This window comes from Corylus avellana, chromosome 1 (genome assembly GCF_965113065.1).
Source record: "Corylus avellana chromosome 1, dhCorAvel1.hap1.2, whole genome shotgun sequence".
Taxonomy (NCBI): Eukaryota; Viridiplantae; Streptophyta; class Magnoliopsida; order Fagales; family Betulaceae; genus Corylus; species Corylus avellana.
Window position 1 is genome coordinate 5,847,320 of NC_142490.1, and position 21,398 is coordinate 5,868,717.

Below are 21,398 nucleotides of genomic sequence, written 5' to 3' on the forward strand. Positions count from 1 at the left end.
TAATGAATAGGTCTAAACGTTTAGGAGCCACTTAGCTTTACATTTAGTTGTTCATTTATGATAATTTTTTTAATTATTTTTTGAAGTTATATAACAGTTTTGGCATAAAAAAATAAGTTAAACATATAATTTTGAACATTAAACTGATAGTAAAAAGCCACTGCAGTGTCCCCAAGAGCTAGCTCAATCGGCTGGAACCACGCCTAATAAAGCGGAGGTCACTAGTTTGAATCTCCCTCTCCTCTCTTGTGTGGACATGTAAAAAAAAAAAAAAAAAAGCCACTTCTGTTTTTTAAAGGTTCATATTTAATTTGATTTTCTCTCTATCTCATTAATTAACATACCTTTTAATACTATATTAATACCACTAATGTTGTACGTAGGACTTTGATTTAACAGTGATTTTCAATGTCGCATTTATCAAGTTGTATGATAATTGTATAGCCTTCTACTAATAGTGTTACTTTATACATATATATACACTCTTAACACTCATTTATCATACATATCACACACCAGTTGATGTGATGTGTGGCTGATATTTACTTAAAACATATCACAGTTATTGGAGTGACATATGTATGAAGAGTAACATTAAGCATAAATAACTGCATTCCAGTTTGCATTGTAAGATTCAATGGAACTATTACATGTTAGATATTAAAAAACAAGAGATATGTTTCGTGTCTTCCTCTTGCACATTTCTTGTCCATTGTCGAATAAGAAATGTGCAAATTTATTATTAATACGTAAAACTCATGTGAATTTTAAAAATTTAGTAGTAAATTTGTAAAAAGTAAAAATAAAAAATAAAATGCAAGAAAATAAAAGCAGATATTTATCTTAGAAAATAAAAAAGGGAACATAAGATAACAATTAATTTCCATTGCAGTAACCTTGATAAGAACCTCTTAAAATGTTCAATGTATGAGGGTTTGGATGGGACAAGCCACCCTAATCCATAAATTAATGTGATGTAACCATTAGTTTTGTTGTAGAGAAACATCCTTCTCCCTATCTCTCATAGGATCTCATAGGATCATGGATCCAGATTTGCAGTCCACCTCACCTCAAAATGGGAATTAAATACGACTTTCACATCAAAATGTGGCTTTTGCAATTTTCTTCTTTTTTTTTTTTTTTTTTTTTCTCACAAAAAAAAAATAATAATAAAAAATACCAAACCAACACCATCCGACTCCTTCTAAATAACAAAACTCTTTACCAAATAACAAAAACAGATAAGATACTTAATCAAAAAGTATAATTTTCTACTTTTACTTCAATAAATTCTTTAGTATCTTCTTTATTTTATCTAAATATTATTTTTAATTATTTTTATTATATTTTTGCCAACACTCATATTTTCAAACACCCATCTTTTTCAATAGTCATATTTTTCTAATGGTCATAATTTTTTTCCTACCAGTCAATTTTTTCAGTGGTCAATGCACCGTTCAAAAGAGAAACAATTAATAGCCTTATAATTTTGAAACGTTTTTTTTTAAAAAAAAAATAAAAAATATAAATTTATAAGATATAAATTTGAAATATGAGTGCAACTATAACGGATAACCGGTCAAAGGGAGCAAGGGAAAAGAAAAAAAAAAAGGTCCCAAATCCAACGTTGGTGTTGCCCTATTGAGAACAGCATTGAATGGAACCAAAAACATCCTTTCTACAAACAATCTCTTCCTTTTAGATCTCATCAAGTCATTTCATAATTACAAGCCTTTTTCCTTTTCCTCTTTTTCTAATATATATATATATTTTTTGGGGATGATTCTCTTTCTATAATATTGGTTCTAAACTTTTGATGCCTATATCTCCCTACTGTCTTTTACTAGTCAAAAGAGAAAAGGCAATGAATAATATATATGTATAATTATGTGTATATATATATATATATAGTACATGATTAGCCCTGGAAAGTGTCGTGCCGTATTATAATATTCATGCATCTATATATGAAAGCATTAATATTTACAAGTACGAAAATGATATAAAACCAACTTGGTAGTTGAGAAATTGGAAAGGGAATAAGGAAGCTTTAATAACTGGGTCCTGTCAACTCAAAGCTTCCTTCAACTGTCACAAGCACAACCAAAAATTAAAGCTTTCCTCCAACCTTTCAACTACCTTTTTTTTTTCTGAATCATTGAATATGGTTTTGCAGCCTGCAAGCAAGCCTAATGAAACCCCATGTTTGTGATATAGGATAAAAAAACTCCTGAATTTTAAGGATTTCATATTATTAGGTTCTTCGTAGAATTTTCTACAATTAAGTTGTCCGAATAATACAGAAATTCAAACAATTTAAAGAAGGAGATTGTAGAGCTCACCTACGTACTCAAGCAAGCTAACCTAATAACATCGAATTTTAGTGCTGTGATGTGATATAACTTGTTGATGAAGATAATGCAAAAGTTCAGCAAGGCCAACCCACTGCATCTCTCATCCCCAACATTGAAAGAAAAGATAATTGTAAATAGAAATTAAAGGAAAATGTGGAACGAATAAAATAGACACAAGAATTTACATGATTCGGTTTATAACTTACATCCACGTAATAAAAATCCTAAAGACTACATTTTTTTTTTGGTGAACGGCTAAAGACTACATTGTTGCTCTTATTCACTTGGTTAAATTTACAATACAAAATACTCTTATTTATAGGAGAATTAGAGTAGGTTACATGAAAGGTCACTTATAGGTTATTTTTTAGTTTATTGCTACTAATTAATACATAAAGATGTAATATAGAAATCTAAATAGACATAACGTCTACTAAGTAATACAAACAGTTTTGATGTCTTTTAATGTGGATCATGAGATAATCTTATCTGTAACAAACATAACCAGAATGAGAAGACTTGATAACGTCTATCTTTATTATTAGTTTTGTATTTATAACTAATGTTATTAGTAACTTAGTTGGCGAAGTCTAGATAGGCTTCATTTCCTTTCAATTTGGGTTGAGCTAGCAGTATCGCATCAACTCGATCGAAGTTTTGTTGGAGGAGGTTCTATTAATGGTTCATCTGAGGATTTGTTTGGGGGTTTTGGTGGAGGATGTTGTTGAGGATTTAACTGATGATTCATTTGAGGATTTGTGTTAGGGTTTTGGTGGACTAAAGGTATTAGCAAAAGCCTCTTACGTGCTCCTAGATCGTGTGTTCATCATGGGCAGTCTTTTATCTCAAAGAAAAATGACCTAGTTAGAACGGTAGTTCCAACAAACGGTGCCAAAGTTGATACAATGACCGTGCACATCGAACATCTAGTATAAAAGACGTACAAAAAGACCAAGAGTGATGGGAAACCACCTTTGATGCTTAAGTTAGCAAGAGTGAAATTAAGATAGTATATAGACAAAATGTACGCAAGAAGGGTGAAAGAGCTTGAATAACTGTGACATGGGCCGTTTTACCTTTATAGAGGTTTTCCGTCTTTAGTTTGCAAGCGAATATAACAAGACAAGTATCAAAGGTCAAAGGGGATAATATAAAAAGTGGTGCGCCTTCTTAATTTAATTCCCTTTGAATGACACCTCCAACGGGTCCTTTCCTTACCATGTGGGTTTGAAACAGGCAATACAGTAAGGTCTCATAAATTACTTTCCTTTGAGGGAGAGCCCCAACACCTCATTTCCTTATTGAGCAAGTCTGAAATAACAAAGTAATTGGTGAATAGGCGGATAACATTCCTGATATGATTATTACCATTTGGAGCATAAACGAGGGGGAGGGTTCCATTAGATCTGGGCTAAGGCTACCTTTGGGCCAACGGGCCCTCAGCTGAGCCCACAGCCACAGGGCCCTTTGATATTTGGGTACTTCAAATATGTAATTCCATAATTTACTTATTGGAACTCGAATAAATATGACTGTAGAAAAGGTGTGTAAAATAATGAGGAAGCAACTGGCTTTACCAGATGACACTGCAGTTACTGGCGATTCAAAATTTGCGGCAACCACCTGTTCACAGTTTACACATTACCATATAAATATTCTGAGAAAATTTTTGCCTTTCCATAAGTTCTGGTTTTTCCTTGTTTAAAGGAGATGCACAGGCACAAGCAAGTTTACTGGATATCACAAAAAGGGAGGAAGAATTTTTTTTTTATATGTAATAAAGTTCTATTGAAAGACACAAGGTAAAGTATGCAAGATAATAGCAAAAAGCGGACAACATGGTAATAGCTTCTACAGTTGAGAAAAAGATATGGAGCCATACAAACATTGATCAAACATTGCCTGCATCTCAACATTCTGAGATTGAAGTACATATTTACTTTTATATACAGAGTGTTGTAACCAGATCATGTTGTGATTCAGAAGTCACCATATCACTCCCAATCAGCATCAAAGAAACCAGCATCTTTCATCTCCGAGTAGTATACGTTCTCTAAATGCAAATCTTCCTCCTGTGTCCATCAAGAGCACCATCAATTAAAAACAATACTATCTTATAACATTAAAATAAAATAAAATAAAAAGAAGCCTGCAAATAATGAATGATGATGATAACCTGGAAAAAGTCAGCCAGAAATGTCACATATAGAAGAGGAAGATAGAAGGCATGATAGCAGACAATGGTGGCACCGTACAACCTGTGACAGAAATTTTAATTTTATTTTTTTTAAAAAAAAAAAAACTATTAGAAAAATGACTCTACAATTGAGGTGTTAATGGAATATTAGTTTTAAAGAGATTGATTAAAAAAAAAAAAAATTTACCAGAACCCAAAACTAGCCCCGTTTCCAGTAAGTGCACAAGCAAACAGTGCAAGAGCATTCGTCGAGAACATGATAGCAATGTAGTTGTAGAATGCAGGTCTTGCTGCAGAGTATTGAAAAAAAAAAACAGTGAGATTAAACAGCCATGAAATTGATACGAGACAACTTTAACCATCTGCATATGCAAACTTACCAGGTAATCTTTCTCTCCACTTGGAATGGTACATGAACAGTATGAAGCCATAGACTGCGGTCAGCACCAGCCTATGAACAACCCACAAGTTCCACTTCATCTGATGTGTATGATCATTGCTGTCAATGAATAACGGGATCCCAAATCCAAATAGATAAATTGCCTGAAAGAGATTCCATGGGCAAGGAAAGATCCATTACTTAATGCAATATTGTGTCGCTGAACAATTATCAACAAGTTCAAAAAAAAAAAAACGAACTTCAACAATAATCCAAATTTTAGTACTGGCATTAGCATGTAGTTCAATATGTGCAAAAGCTTCTATATATCAACTCCAAACATAATCAATTAAAAATGGCATAGGAGTTCATTGGTCCATCAGTGTACGAGCTGAGAGCCAAGAAATGTCGAGTGTGCTATTAAAACACATATGAGAAGGGAAAAAAATAATGCTTTGTCCCCCATAATAATGTTGCATTCTGATCATCATGGAAAAGGAAATATTATTTATAAGTGGATTTTTTTTCAACGAAGAAGCAAAGAATACCTTTAGGAGGAAATCCATACCGACGATAAGCCCTGAGACAACAAATGTCCGTGTCAACGCTTCTAACCCACTCACATGATTTCCTTGGAATAAAAAGGCCACCAAGCTTACTTCCAAAAATAGCATTCCAGATGTTGTAAGCAAAGACAAGACATTCCATGCCAGTTCTTTTCCGGGAGTGCACTCCCATGCCTGTGTCAATAAAGAGGATCCAGTTCTTAGCTAAAAGAACAACATGAAGTTTCAAGCAAACAGGAATGTAGATGAAACCAAGAGTTTAGAACAGCCCCATTGCATGTGTTATCAAACTTAATCACTGTCTTTGATTGCTGAAAAGTTACTTAATTCATTACACCAAAAGCAATTTAAGAAAGTCAGACAGTGGCTTGGAAGATGTCAATGTGCAAAGGTTCGATTTAACCAAGAATCTTTGCCTTGTGAAGAAATTCCAAAACTATGATAAAATAACAAGGAAAACATAAGCTCATCTCCCATATTATGGGGATCTTACTGGTACATGCATACTAGATTAGAAAATGTAAGTAAATCAAAGTCAACACATGTTGGAACCAGAGTTTAGAAGACAAAAGAGTTAAAGAAACAATCAAGATTAAAGAGCATCAGCACCATGTGAACACCTGCACACGCGAGAGAATGGCCCTTAACTGAAAATTTTTTCCTCTTCTATATTCAGAATTTATTTTCATGTATAAATAAGATTTTTGTTTTTATTATTGTTTCTTACATTCTTTCATAACTTCTTTCGATCTCTTACACTTGTTGCACCACCAAAGACAAACATTAAATAAACTTAACAATTGAAACTTCATAGGCCACAAGAACATTCTTATATTCTTCCAAATGCACAATTAGTTGCCATAAACAAAGTCAATGGCATTTTTTATATGAACCCTGCACACAGATCAAACCCTAAGCTCTATTTGCCACCTAATTTCCTCCATTCACCATCTCAAACTCTGATGAAAGAATAATTCTAAATACTCATCTCCCATTCCACTCCCAAACCACTAAGCTGATGTGACGGTCTCATCAACCCTTGTATTTTTTTTTTTCTTTTTTCAATAAAAATTAATTTAAAGGTTGATGAGCATTGTCACATCAGCATAGTAGTATGGGAGTGGGATGGGAGATGAATAAGTAACATTACTCAAATAATTAAAATTTCATATAGTTGCGATTAGATGGGATCAATTTATTCAGATTTCTAATTCTTTAGAAATTTCATTTTACTCATATAAAACATAGAACTTGATGTTAACTTTGTATAACACAGTTTTACCACCCCAAATATAGCCACTAAACATGAGTACAAGAATCCAAAAAAAAAAAAATCCAAATACAGCTACTAATAACTAAATCCAGTAGTACAAAGAAACCCAAATAGAAACCACCACAATTCAGTTTTTCAAATCCAAGAAGGTAAACGAGGATCCTATACCCAAGCAGAAACGACCACAAATTCAGCTACAAACAACTAAATATGAAAATCTGAAGGAAACCCAAATAGAAACCAAGAAAACTCGGCCACTAAAGTCAACTACCAAATTCGAGAACGTAATAAACTGAAGAAACCACCACCATCACAAATTTATTCAATTACTCTATAATTGCAAAACACAAAACCTGAAAACAGCACCAAATCAGGTTGAACAAGCTAACAAGCCAGAGGCACGCGTAGTACGCAATTATAACATAAGACCGTCCATGCGATAGCTTGGAGAAGCTCTTCTTGGCTTGGAAGGACAGGTAGAGAATGAAGAGAAGGGAAGGAATAATGAGCGCCACATTGTGCCAGAAGCCGTGGCACTCGAAGAGCCAATCGTAGAATCTTGGGTCCGAGTTTGAGAGCGAAGAGAGCGTGAGTGATTCTTGGAGAGCACGCATTTCTGGGCGAAACAAAAACCCGGATTCAATCGGGGAGGAAAAGAAGAATTTGGAAAACCCTAACCCTAGGTTCAGTTCAAAAGGGAAAAACCTGGTTGAAATGCAGATAGTTTCGTGGATTACAGGATAAGGACAAAACTCGAAAACCTGATTGATATGTCGTTTTGGTACAATCAGACCTATGTAATATACACTCCTTATAAACACGTTCCATTTGATATGTCGTTTAGGATTTGGCAAGTGGAGAATTGTAGTTAGTGATGCTTTTGAGACAGTTTGGTGACCAAACATGTTTGGCTCTAAGTAAATTTGGTGGCAAAGTTCCTTAATTTTTATCTCATGTTGTTTCCTTAATTTATTATTTTTTATAATAATGACAGATTTAAGGGTTGATTAGAATAGTTACATCGACATTATGAGATAGTTGAAGAATAAATATGTAATTTCTAACATTACTTTTGAAATAATTCTTCCTACAAGCGAAAAATTTGAGGTGTGGTAGCTTCTTATGAGTTTAGGCTTAGGTTTGTTTCGATATGCTATATGTATTTGAGTAATACTAGAAACGGTATTTTTATTATTGGAATTGGGCTCAGTCAATCAATTAGAGGTGGTTAACTTCTGAATTGTTGCATTGTTTACAATTACCCTCGTAAACTTTAAAAATTCGTATCCATCTTTCAATTTCTTTCAATTTTATCACTCCTTTAGGATTTTGTTTTCTTTAACCCATTCTCTCTCCAAAACTAGCGTAATAAACCTAACGGAGCAACCACACCAACAAACTAGACCATGAAAAACACCACAAAACATACCGACCGAAATCACCGACCCAACCAACCGAGAATCAATTCACTAAGACATCAATAAAACCAATCCAGACACCCAGAAAACAGCTCAATCAATTTAATTCAGCCAAAATCTTAACAAATAATAACTAAAAATCTTAGCAATTTAATGAAAATAATAAATAATAATTGACATTTAAAGAAATGTACTGGATAAAATTACCTAAAAATTCTATAGAGCCTTGATCGCATTTTAAAAAATTGGGCTCAAAGTATACCTTGGAACGGGCTTTCAAAAGTCGTAAAACAATCTCATATATGCTAAAAATTTGGAGCAAGATAGATAACATTAAAATTGTATTTCAAAAAACTTCCTTGCCATCTCAAAAATCCTCTTCTTCTTTTTAAAATTGTATTTTCCTTTTTTACCCAAAAAAGGAAATGATTTAGTAAGTAGATTTACCATTATTCTAAAATGATTATTTTTTTTTTTAATTTGAAATTCAAAGGCTAAAAACCATCAATTTTTTTTTTTGTTTTTCCTTGGGTTAAATATTGTTTTAGTACATGGAGTAAAGAAACTTCACAAAAGGTCGCCTCGATTTCAAAAAATGTGGTAAGTAGTACTTGTCTTGAGCGTAAATATTGAGGTGGTACTTTTGCCTATAAATTTAGAGTAATGCTAAGAACCATTTTTTTTATCCTCTTAAAGCTGATGTGACTTTCAAAATCACAATTGGATCAAAATTCAAATATGATTCAAAGTAGTACTTGTCTTGAGCGTAAATATTGAGGTGGTACTTTTGCCTATAAATTTAGAGTAATGCTAAGAACCATTTTTTTTATCCTCTTAAAGCTGATGTGACTTTCAAAATCACAATTGGATCAAAATTCAAATATGATTCATCTAAAATTTAATGGTGATTTTAAAAATTACACCAACTTTAAAAAGATAAAAAATTGGTCCTTAGTATTACTCATAAATTTAACAGAGACACACATCAATAACTTTCAGAACATGGCACATGTCTCATATGGCTAATAGATATTCTTAAAAAAATTAATAAATTAAAAAAAAACTATTTAAAAAAAGGGTGGCCAATGGGTGCTCGACCGCCCACAGTTTGGCGGCTTGGCTATCCCCCATATGGCCAAATCCTAATTTGTTTGGGCCTTTTAGTTATAGGGCGACCGAAACCACCCCATAGATTTATTTATTTATTGTTGTCCTTTTCAAATTTTTAATGAAGCATATGGGCTACATTGTAGTTTCTGATTGGTTTGACGTGTGTTTTCTTAAGTTCAAGATTGATAATACTTATAATACTTTTCGAAACCGAAGGAACCCACGTGATATTACGCCTTACCAAGGGATCACATATATTACTTAAAAAAAAAAAAAAAAAAAAGAAAAGGATCACATATATTTATCTATTTTTCCCTAGCAAAACCACCAAATCTCTTCATCGACCAAAGAAGTTTTTGTTTTTTTGGGTAACCAACTGCTTCATTAAAACCAAACCCGACCAAAAAGTTACATGCGCTTTGTTTTAATTCCTTAATTGTAGATATTTGCCCAAACTGACCGTTACTTTTTCAAACCAAACGTGGCATTGTATACTACGCCAAAACGGCAAAACCTCCACTTTTTCCTCCAGGCTCTAGCTCTGTGCCTTAACATTCGGATCCCATCATTTGCAGCTTCAACAATGAGAATCCAAAATGTAAAAACGTTTTGGAGATCCTTCGCATTTTTCTTCTTCTTCTTAAAATCATTAACACTTTGATTTTCACGAGCCCATTTCATTTTGATTATCAAAGTTCAATTTGGATAAAACTTTCAAACATCTTTTCGCATTAACGATCAATCACATTGTGATTTTCCTTCTGGGTTTGATTTTTTTTTTTTTAATCGATAAATCAGCCATATGGGTTGGAGCAAAAATTTATGAACAATTTGTATTTACTTGCACTCTAAGAAATCCCGAATTAGAAGATCAACGTAATCACCAATTGCATTAGGTGAGTGTCTTAACAATTTCTTTTTCTTTGTGTGTATGTATGTTTTGTAATTGAATTGCTTTTGATCAGAATCTCATTCTCGTTTTTCTATTTGGATTTTTTTTTCTTCTTAATAAAATCTTTAGTGGCAGTAGCTATGGACCGAGTGAGACCTGTGTATGTTCGGCAGAAGAGCGCAATAGGGACGCCAGGGGCACCATCGTCGCCAATGTTGTCGCCGCTGCCGCTGCACCGCCACACACGGTCGGGCTCGGTCGGGGTGGCTAATTTGAAGAAACAGAAAGCCGCAGCGCAGAGGCTGGCACAGGTGATGGCACATCAACAAGCTGATGAGGGAAACGAGGAGGATGAGCTTTTTGATGATTATACCTCGGGGAGTGGCGTAGGGAGCATAGGGCTTGCAGGTGGACGGTCAATGCGGGCTCGATCGCCTTTGGTAATTGCCTTAATTATGCCTAAAATTGTCCCTGTCAAGCTAATGTTGTAAAAGAAACATGGGCTTTAGCATATAAGAATGTTAGAACATAGTTAATAATATCAGTAATCTACGTTCATGGAATGATAATGTAGTAGTTGGTGGCATAGAATTTCCTCTAAGATATCGTATATGGAATCATACAATGGGTGGAACTGATTATGGGAACTGTGAAGATCGACAATATGCATAGAAAATGATGAGTTATGTTCAAATAAGCAGGATTGATCGGGAAAAAAGAAAAGAAAAGTTATTCACAACTCTATTGAAGTAGCCATTTTCCTTGAAGTAAAGAAGCTTGCATGTATTTCTATATCACTTTCCTTGAGCGTTCTAGTGTATGTTACTGATCAAGGTTGTTCCTTTCTTTTTCCTTTTTTTTTGCCCTTTGTTTTTCTTATTTAAAGTGCATTGCATCATTGTATGCTGACATGAAAGTGTTCTGGTCAGTCTAGGACTGATGGCACGAAAAACTTAACAAGTTGGGATTACATTGTGCACATTTTAATCATTCTTATTTATGATCCTATGAAGTTTTTCTTAAATGATGAATAATATTGCACTTGGCATGACAATAGATGCGGCTGTGTTTGATGATTGCATTTGGGAAAGAAATTATAAATGAATTGATATTTCAAGATTGATATTATGAACTCTTATTCTGACTTCAATGATGTCTTTATTAGGCCGTTCGTACAAGTCAAGAACAACCTCCATCTGCACGTTCTTCATCAGTTGGTCGATCATCTCTGTCGAACAACTCTGTTGAACAACCATCCTCAACTCGTTCAATATCAGCTAGTCGGCCGTCTCAATCCACTAACTCTGTGGAACAACCTCTACCTGCTCGTTCTACAATAACTCTCCGATCTTCTGTGCCTAGCAATTCTGTTGAACAACCTTCATCTGCTCGCTCTACATCAGCTGCCCGTCCACATTTAGGAGTCAGGATAGCTCCCATGGTACCAGCTAGTGTGCCTATATCACTAAGGCCAACATTTTCTGTAATTCCATCAGACGTTCCCATTGATGGTAGGAGAGATAAAAGGTATCTTGAGGCTGTAAACTTGTATAGCCTTCTTATGAAGAATCATATTCTTATCATATCTATTTTTTCATCTTAGGGGTAAGAATTGAATCTTAATAGCTTATTAAGTGTTTGTTCCTTTGCATACACTCAATGTGGTTTGTCCCCATTAATCTGGCCTTTGAATTCTAAACATACCAAATTCTATGAAGAAATAATATTTGCCATTGGGACAATTTTACGACAGAATTGCTCAGTCCATGCCTTCATTACCATTGCTGTATGCATTTGACTTTTAAGAGTATGGCTGTTATTCTGTTAGTAAATATGGATGTTCATTAATTCTTTTATGAAGTACTTCAATCCAATACTGTCCTACATACTGACAAAGGTGTTTCAAAATGCACATATTCATCAATTTGTTTTCTCAATTCCTTTTAAATTAATCCTCTGTAGTTTTGGATGATAAGCAGGATGTCAATGGATTTGGGGAATATGAACCTAAAAGAAACTGGTAATCAGAATTCTTCTGCTCTACAAGATGAGGTATTTCTGCTTTTCAAGATGATATCATTTGTGCTTATAAGGTCTTTATGGTTAGTAATTGATTTGGTTTGGAATGCCTGAAGTTGCTAATACGCTTCATTTTTTACTTAGTTGGCAACTGGGATCATTGTGAAAAACTTTGTATCTATATTGAGAATCTACTAATGAGGTGTGAATTTCATTGCAGCTTGATATGCTACAGGAAGAAAATGAAAGTTTACTTGAAAAGGTGATGCCAATATAATTTTCACTTCATTTTTGCTATATTGTATAAATGTTTGACACTGGCTTGTAGTTGTGTGCATCAAGCCGGTTTTCTTAAGCTTTTGGCGCACTGAGTTAATGTTTGGGAGTGCTGCAATTGTAATCCCCAAACAATCAATATGGTCAAATTATTTGCTTGTCATGCGGATATTGCTGTTGCAGCACATTCACTCAACAAAGAAGATGTTATTCTAGGCAGAAAATTATAGTGGTCCAATGGTCTAATTCTGATAATCTATCAACTATTTCTTTTGGTACCCTGTTCTGATATGTGCCTCCCCAGCTTCGACTTGCAGAGGAGAGGTTTGAGGAAGCAGAGGCAAGAGGTCGGCAGCTTGAGAAACAGGTAATTTGCTTACAGTTAAAAAGGCAACCAATTAGATGATGTTTCCTTACAACTATATCAAATGACAAATATTCCACTCTTTATTTGTTAAATAGGTAAAACCATGTGATGTATTTTTTATGGTAATTATATGAATAACTTTAATGGATTATGCATGACTTTCACTTTTTGATTTAGATACATGCAATAAAATGGGTTTGCGTTTTCCAATCTTTATTGCAAATATATAAATAAGGTCGCCTCTCTGTTTATCAATTGCATGAACATTGTTGTTGATATGCTGGGTCATGTAGATGAATAAGAGATATAGATATTTGATGGACTTAGTTTAGTCACTTGTTAAATAATTGTGGTTCCTCATTTTAAATAAGCTCTTTATTGAAACTTTGTCTCATGGAGAGTACTCACAAACATGGTGTGTCACACCCAAAACCCAAAAGAACATGATAACAGCTGTAACTTCAACAATCTCCAAAATGAAACATGACAACTAGAGAAACTAATAATTCCATCAAAATAATTTCCAAAGTCTACAAGGTGTCGGTATTCACAATACCATCAAACAAACCTAAAGTCATAATAAGAACTCCATAAAGTAAATGTCCACAACAATAATTTTCCGTTGTGAATTTTAGAAGTTGTTGAAATTATTATTGTGGACATTTACTTTATGGAGTTCTTATTATGACGTTAGGTTTTTTTATGGTATTGTGGATGCCGACATCTTGTGAACTTTGGAAATTATTTTGATGGAATTATTAGTTGTTCTGATTGTTGAAGTTACAACTGTTATTATGTCCTTTTGGATTTGGGGTGTGACAAAATGGTATCAAAGTTACCTTGTAATGCCATGTGGTACTATCAGCACCACATGACGTGGTCTTGACGTTGACGTTAGGGCTTTAAGGGAGAAGTTTGTATCACTGTGGTACACATTGGGAAGATAAGTAATTCGTATAGAATGAGTAGTTTATAAAGATATTCATAGGTGCTAAGTCCCACATTACTTACTTACTAGGTGAAAACTGGGATTTATAAGTGATTCTAGGGAAACTTCAAATTGACTAGTTTTTTTGGGGCGATAGTACAATTGTGGCTAGCGCTTTTCCTTAGGTTGTTACATATTGTTCACATATTACTTTTGCTAGTAAGAAATTTTTTTGTTCATAAATTATTACTTTTTGTAAGAAAGTTTTTTTGTTCATAAATTATTACTTATGTATGAAGTTTGAGTGTACCTAACATTAATTATTCCTGGTTATTTTTCTTTTGCGTCTTCTATTGCAGTTTGTTGTATTCTATTTTTTTTTGTGGTAATGCAGATTCTAGTATTGATGGTTTATCCCTTTACCTTAACTGTTTATATGCTTTCCTTTAGATTGCTACCCTTGGCGAAGGTGTAACTTTAGAAGCCCGTCTTTTAAGCAGGCAAGCTTAAAGGTTCATTTGTATTTGTAAGGTTTGTTTTGTTCCTTTTTTTTTTTTTTTTTGTACACTAATTTTTTACACTGTATTCCTCAGAAAGGAGGCAGCTCTGCAGCAAAGAGAGGTTTGTAGAGCTAAGACTGTAGCTATCTCTATACAACGACTCTGCAAGAGTATATCACTCATATAATTTACTGAAAATTATAGTCATAAATATATGCTCTCTTACATGTTGTATGCATAAGTTTATATTACTAAGTCAATATGCGTTAAAATCTGCGTGTTTTAACTCGTTTGTGCTAGTGTCAAGACATGAACCCATGTCATAGGATACACATACTCCTTCATGCTATTAGAGCCTTTTACATATCCACACAACAAGCAGCCTGTTCTTGTAAATTTGGAGCACTCTTGACTTCTAAAATTAAAACTTTATGTTTACTAGTATACCAGACTCGTGTGTTTGTGGCTTTGTGCTGTTTCAAGATCTGTTAAATGAAAGGGGCTATTTGTGCACTTATTTAATGAATTCAAAATACTAGTTGGGCAAGAGTCAACGATATGTTCTGTTTAAGCTGATATATCATAATCAACAATTATGACAAACAAGTTGATTATACAGGTTCATTTTCTAGATCCTACAAGTCCTAGTATCTTAGAAGAATGTGATCAATAAAACAGACCCTAGGGACTCAGGCGCAAAGAATATGCTGCATCCCTTGCATATAGTGCATCTATATTCCAAATCGTAGTAGGTTCAGATTTTTAACATGAACAGTGTGAGGTTTACCTATTCTCATCATATTGTAGACTGGTTCTGAGGTTTTGATCAAGTTATTGCTACAACTCACATGGGTAATACATGTTTGATTAACAAACTGCCATGTTGTGGATAGCATCTCTCTTCAAATGTTTTAAAGCCTAATAGAATACAGATTACCAATTAGATTGTATATGAACACAGTTTTCCTTGCAGGCTGCTCTGAGAGTTGCTGCACAAACTCATGGTCGTGGCAGTGAGATAGTTTCCCTTCGGACAGAAGTTGAGGTATCCAGAACTTCTAGCTTGTATGTTTATCCTTTTCTTTTATTTTTTTCCTACCATTCTCTAGAGGATAATTGCAAGGTCCTGTGCAATTTAAATATACACTTACCCTGGAACTTTCATTCAGACTGCAAGGGATGAGGCAGCATCTGCTTTGGAACAGCTGCATGAAGCTGAGTGTGAACTACAATCACTTCAGGTTATGAATCAGAGAATGACACTGACTCAGGAAGAGATGGTCTGTATTCAATATTTTTTTACCTTATTTTTGCAAATTTTTTTCTTAATACATTATGTCATAGTAACCTGATTTGCAGTTTTTATCTTAGGAAGAAGTTGTTCTAAAGAGGTGTTGGCTTGCTCGGTATTGGAGTTTATGCGTTCAACATGGTAAATTCATTATGTGTTCCATTTTGTTGTCTTTTCCTAAGTAGCAACTTCTTTTCCTAAGGTATACATAAAGTTCTCATTTTTTCCCTCTTCTAGGTAAAACTTGAACCTAAGACTTATTCTAACACCCCACCTCTTCCTTAGCCACGGCAAATTAACATATAGTTTACAGGGTTAGTTTTGATGATTGTGAATTTAAGACCTGTTGTACTCAATTCCATAGAATTAATATTTCCAGGTTTGGTTTTGTTAGAATAATAACTTTTTTCTATCAACTTAAACTTTTAGGATAACTAGTAATTTTACAGATTTCATAGGTTGCGTGAGGGAGGCCAAATAATAATGTTAGAAGTAGTGAGAAAGATATATTAAATAAAGATGCTATAGAGAGTATGATTTTAGATAGAACAGATGGCGGGAAAGAATACACATAATAGATCCTGATTAATTGATGAGATCTGTAATGGACCCTAATTCAATTAGAATTAACGCTTAGTTGAGTTGAGTTGCAGAGGTTGGCTGAGTTTATAAGCCTAAGGGCACTAGAACACATTTTAACATAAAAACTTCTTAGATGATTAACAGGCACTAGAAAATTTTGGCAGGTATACATGCAGATATTGCTGGAGCAAGATATGAATACTGGTCGACTTTTGCCTCTCTTCCTGTTGATGTGGTATTAGCTGCTGGACAGAAAGCTAAGGAGGAGATCAGTAAGAATATTTTTTGGATGCTTTTCACTTGTCCTTTTTTGTTTTTTGTTTTTGTTTTTTTTTTGCATGTTGAGGATGAAAACGGGTTTTGTCCCTTGCCTTTTGATTTGTTTTACACATCTCATGCCTTAGTTTAACTCATTTTTTTTCTTTGATCTCATGCTGATCAGTAAATGATGATTTGGAGGAAAGAGAAAAAGTTACACGTGATTTGAATGGACCTTCTGGAGAGGGAAATATTGAAAACATGTTTTTAGTTGAGAAAGGTCTGCGGGAACTGGCTTCACTAAAGGTTTCTGGTCATATCCTTATGCTTACAAATTTGGCAAACATATCTGTTTATGAATATCATCTGTCTTCTCCTGAAAAGCTTTGCAACAGATGATTGCTCATATACATCCATGGTTTCTATGATTCTGCTTTCTGTATTTCTGCTTGATGGGGAGTACCCAAAGAAATACATGTCCCAGTAATGGATGGTTAAGTTCATATACTGCTCCTTTGCCATTAATTATTTTGCCTCTTCACTTAACAATTTAGAAGAGTTGAATGTGTTCTTTGGAACAGTGTCACACCCCCAAAGTGGCATGTTTAATCTTCCTAAGTTCACATTTTATATCATCCAATCATTATCTGAATGCTGATTCTTAGTGTCATTCTTGAAGTTACATGTGAATATTTTGAAATACCTAAGACCAGATTTTTTTTTTTTGATCCCTTGGCCAGCTTTCTAGTCTTGACTATATTTTAACTTCTAACTTCTAACTTCTTTGACATTGTCTGGTAACTAATATTAAACAGTTGAACCTCCATCCTCTTATAGTATTCTATTAAGTTTAAATTTGCATGCATTTAGTCAAATTTCTATAGGAGTTTAAAGAACTACAGCTTTCCCATCTACTCAAAAATGGTAAAAAGGCCCACAATGAAGGTCCATTAATTCTATTTATGTTTCTCAATAATTAGAGATTTTATTAAATACACCTTCCTTTCAATGTTGGGACTTTTTGTTTACGAAATCAATGAAAAACTGAACTTTGGGCTTTTCATATATAATTTATGCCATTATATTAACTGAGACATAAATTAGTACTTACTAAGAACCCCAAGGGTCTGGCTTAAGTGGTAAAGACCTTTGTCTTGTGGGCATTTTCATCAGGTCCAAAGTTCAAATTTCCTTGGGTGCAAATAATTTCTTGGAACCAACTGCCTATGAAACCGGAGTATTATCCGATCCGTATGGAATGGGCACTTTGCACGGGTCCGAGGTTTACCTTACTGAAGTGGATATACGAAGTGGTCTTGCTTTAAAAGGATTCTTCATAAATAAATAAATTTTTTTAAAAAAAAAAAAAAAAAAAACACAAAATACAAAACAAAAAAACGTACTTATGGAGTTTTTCAAACATAAAACTTCCTCTCTTGCTTTTCTTTTTCTCCTTTTTGAACAGTGTTATTGAAACTGCAAGCAAATTTGAAGAAAAAAAAGAGTAGTTTTCTACATTACTGTATTTGTGAATCCAAGCGTTACATATTTTGTTATCAGTAAGCTAATTGAGGAAAAAAGAACTACCATTCTTGCAAGATTAGTAGATTTGTTTTGATATTTATTTTTAAACCAGTGATTTCTTATAACTAGATGGTTTTGAATGCAATTATTTGAAAGGTAGAAGAAGCAGTGGCAGTTGCAATGGCTCAAAATCGGCGCTCAAGTTCACTTAGATCCTGGGCCTCAGGTGCCAAGTACTTCTTGCATTCCAATATAATCTTTTTTTTTTCTCACACGTTTGTCTCAATTATGTGTAATTCACTAGAAAGTTAAGACTTTATATGAATTAAGAAGAAAATTCTGATGGGGACTAGATAGTTGTCTGGCAGACTATACTATAGTAATAATTAATTGAACAAGGTTATATGAATGAATGTTTTTGTTTACTGATTCAAATTGTCATAACAAGTGACTTCTGGTTGCCCAACAATTATTTTATTTATTCATTCTTCTTGATTGTAGGTGCAGATGATGTGAAGCTACCAGCCGAGGGACAATTTGAAGCATTTGGTAGGTTTATCACTTGCCACACTTTTCATATTGAAGTTCTTTCTTTGACACTAACTAGTAATTAAGGTTGCCCATCCATTTATATATAGTTCATTTCCATTCTGGGTTAATAAGAGTAAAACACTGTATGTGACACTTGTTTGTTCCTTCTTCTTTTTTTAAATAAAAATAAAAACTACGGCGTGCATTTGTTGTAATAGGGTTGCTGATCTCTTATACTTACTTTTAAGGGAAACTTCACTTAATTCCTCTGAATTTTCAACACTTTTTGGCAATCCCCCGCCTAAACTTAAAAAACTCTTAATTTAGTATATCCAAATTTAAAAAGTTTACGATGCCACCCCTTTGTGAGGTTGCTGATCTCTTATGCTTACTTTTATTACTCGTGTTCATGAACCTTACTACTACTAATATAATGTTGCTGTTGGAAATTTGGATCTCTTTGGTGTTATTAATGTAATAAATATTATTTAATGTTTGCTTTCAGAACTAAGCCAAGAGGAATGCGAAGATGTCTTGTTTAAGCAGGTATGATGACACCTTTAAAGTTTGAAATTATTATAGCTTGAAAAAATGTCATACATATGTTCACTGTATTATCTCATCTTGTTTGGTTCTCATGTGGGTTTTCTTCATTAAGTTAGCGCCATTAGAAGGACAGTCAAGACTTCTTACCACTATTAATTTTTTAACTGGTTTATGGTGGTGCAATCCTGGATAAGTAATTAACAAATAGGAAAAACTTCACAAAAATCCTCTAAACTTTTACGCGTTTTGAAATTTCTCTCATAAAGATCAAAAACTCTCAATTTAAGGTATCAAACTTTTAATTTTTTGTAATATTCTCCCTCTATTAGGATTTTCTATTAAATCTTGTCAAAATTCTAAAAATACCCTTTAAAAAAAAATTAGAAACAAATTTTAAAGATTCAAGTATAGGTATTTTTACAAATTCCTTTAAATCCTGACCAACGCTTGAATCTTTGCAAATTTTTATTTTATTTTTATATAATAAAAAAAATGACCAATTTGAAATTTTTGACAGGAATTAACAGAAATTTTCAAATGCGTGGAAGTTAAGGGGATTTTGTAAAGTTTCCCCTGACGAAGATGCATTTAAGTATAGCATTATAAAGAACAAAGCACAAGCATTTTAGAAATAATGGGTCACATGCTTGATAGCAGAAGAGGTCTAAGAAACTAAAAGTGTAAACTCTTGTGGTTAAATGGTACAATCTCTTTGCGTATTAAACAAAGGTATAGTTTTAATACAAATTTGGTTATAAGTGCTGAAGCTTTTACTTATTAATTGGCTTGGTTACTAATTTGTAATGGTAGGCACATCTACTAATTTGATGTGTGCAGTGATGGATACATCAAGTTACATAGTTTGTAACAATATTGTAGTATCTCTACCATAATAAGTCTTAACCCTAACTAGTAATAGTAAGGGGAAAATATGATGGGCACTTACAAAATATAATGATACCCTAAGTTGAGAGTTTTTGAACTTTGAAGAGGTAATTTCAAAACACGTGAAAGTTCAAGAGAGTTAAGTGAAGTCTTCCCAAATAAGTACTAGGAAATGAGTATCAAAGAGGTATCTTGATGGACATGTGTCGTAGGTTTGCATATAATTTTAATTGCTTCTGACTACATCTTTCACATTGCATGGCTTCTTGGATGCTTGCTTGCTGTGTTCTTGTAGGCTTGGCTGACATATTTCTGGAGGAGAGCAAAAGACCATGGGCTGGAAACAGACATAGCAGAGGAGCGTTTGCAGTTCTGGATCAACCACAACTCCAAGTCACCTACTTCACATGATGCAGTTGATGGTACTCTCATTGCTCCCTCTTGTTCACACGGTTGCTTGACCATATAATTTTCCTTCTGGTACCTTAAGGGCTTATTTGGGTGCGCGTTTGAGAGCCGAAAAGTGCGTTTAGTACTTAAAAAGTCTATTTGAAAAAAAAAAAAAAAAAAAAAAATTGAAAGCGCTTTTAATTATTCAAAAAGCTTAAAAATAGCCAAAACGCATTTTTGGCAAAAAAATGTTACTTAAAAACTCTATTTCTTAAACACAATTCCAAACAAGCTCTAAATGTTGGAATCTTCAGACTAAACTTTAGACCTTTCCCCTACACACAATCCCAATCTGAAATTTACCCTGCTTTTTCTTTATCAGAAGAAATTTTTCTAATACTATATGATGGATATTTTATGAACCCTAAAGCAATGTGTAAGCTTTGTGATTCTTGGAATGAGTTCTTTATATGACATGGAACCCCATATGAAATTTTTTGACAATTACTCTCATATATAATTCATACCAAAAAGCTCAGAATAGTGAATAAATTCCAAACATGCACCACATCTTAAAGACTTATAAAATTAAACATGGTTAATGAAATAAACCTTGATTTTTCTTCAAATCTTGGTACCATGAAGTAATGGTATGTATTATAAATCTGAATTTTGATTTACTTCATGATATTTGGCTTCCATGCATGTACAGTTGAGCGTGGCCTTACAGAAATCAAGAAGCTAGGTATTGAAACCCAACTATGGGAAGTATCTCGCAAGTGGCTTGACCCAGACTCCACCTCCAAGCCACGTAGTCAGTCTGACTTCTAACACACAGTTTAACTAATTTGCTGGAATTTTTGTTGAAGTGCTCACCCTTTTGTTGTCGTTTGATCCCTGTACCCCGTTTTTCCTTATTTTATTTATATAAAAAAAAATACTGAAATTTAATGTTTCAGAGAATCATTATTCTTCTTTGCTCATTGAGTTAATCAAATGGGAGAGAGCCTTCTCTGAGGCTGGATAATTTGAGCCACATATCATTGATTATCTCACTGAGTTTTTTTTTTTTTTTTTTTTTTTGTGTAAAATTTCCACACTGGTGCATGTTC

General features: G+C 33.7%; 2 protein-coding genes across 3 annotated transcripts; one reads left to right on the forward strand and one right to left on the reverse strand.

Moving 5' to 3' along the window:
• Nucleotides 1–4,174: 4,174 nt before the first annotated feature.
• Nucleotides 4,175–7,496, reverse strand: CAND2 (Protein of unknown function, transmembrane-40). The gene is made up of 6 exons (XM_059581798.2): nt 7,123–7,496; nt 5,479–5,670; nt 4,932–5,094; nt 4,739–4,841; nt 4,531–4,612; nt 4,175–4,426 (listed from the first exon to the last, which is right to left on the reverse strand). The coding sequence occupies exons 1-6, from the start codon at nt 7,381–7,383 to the stop codon at nt 4,349–4,351; spliced, it is 879 nt and encodes a 292-aa protein (XP_059437781.1). The 5' UTR covers nt 7,384–7,496; the 3' UTR covers nt 4,175–4,348.
• A 2,396-nt stretch (nt 7,497–9,892) lies between these two features.
• On the forward strand, nt 9,893–21,278 carry LOC132171746 (coiled-coil domain-containing protein SCD2). Of its 2 annotated transcripts, none has more exons than XM_088517808.1 (18): nt 9,893–10,193; nt 10,319–10,629; nt 11,355–11,716; nt 12,169–12,241; nt 12,429–12,470; nt 12,789–12,851; nt 14,230–14,279; nt 14,373–14,400; nt 15,253–15,324; nt 15,449–15,559; nt 15,651–15,711; nt 16,317–16,424; nt 16,595–16,716; nt 18,091–18,160; nt 18,436–18,483; nt 18,971–19,011; nt 20,192–20,318; nt 20,999–21,278. In XM_088517808.1, the coding sequence occupies exons 2-18, from the start codon at nt 10,330–10,332 to the stop codon at nt 21,115–21,117; spliced, it is 1,797 nt and encodes a 598-aa protein (XP_088373934.1). In that variant the 5' UTR covers nt 9,893–10,193; nt 10,319–10,329; the 3' UTR covers nt 21,118–21,278. The 2 variants fall into 2 exon arrangements, with proteins under 2 accessions (XP_088373934.1, XP_088373935.1); XM_088517809.1 differs by having other exon boundaries at nt 18,442–18,483.
• The last annotated feature ends 120 nt before the right edge of the window (nt 21,279–21,398 follow it).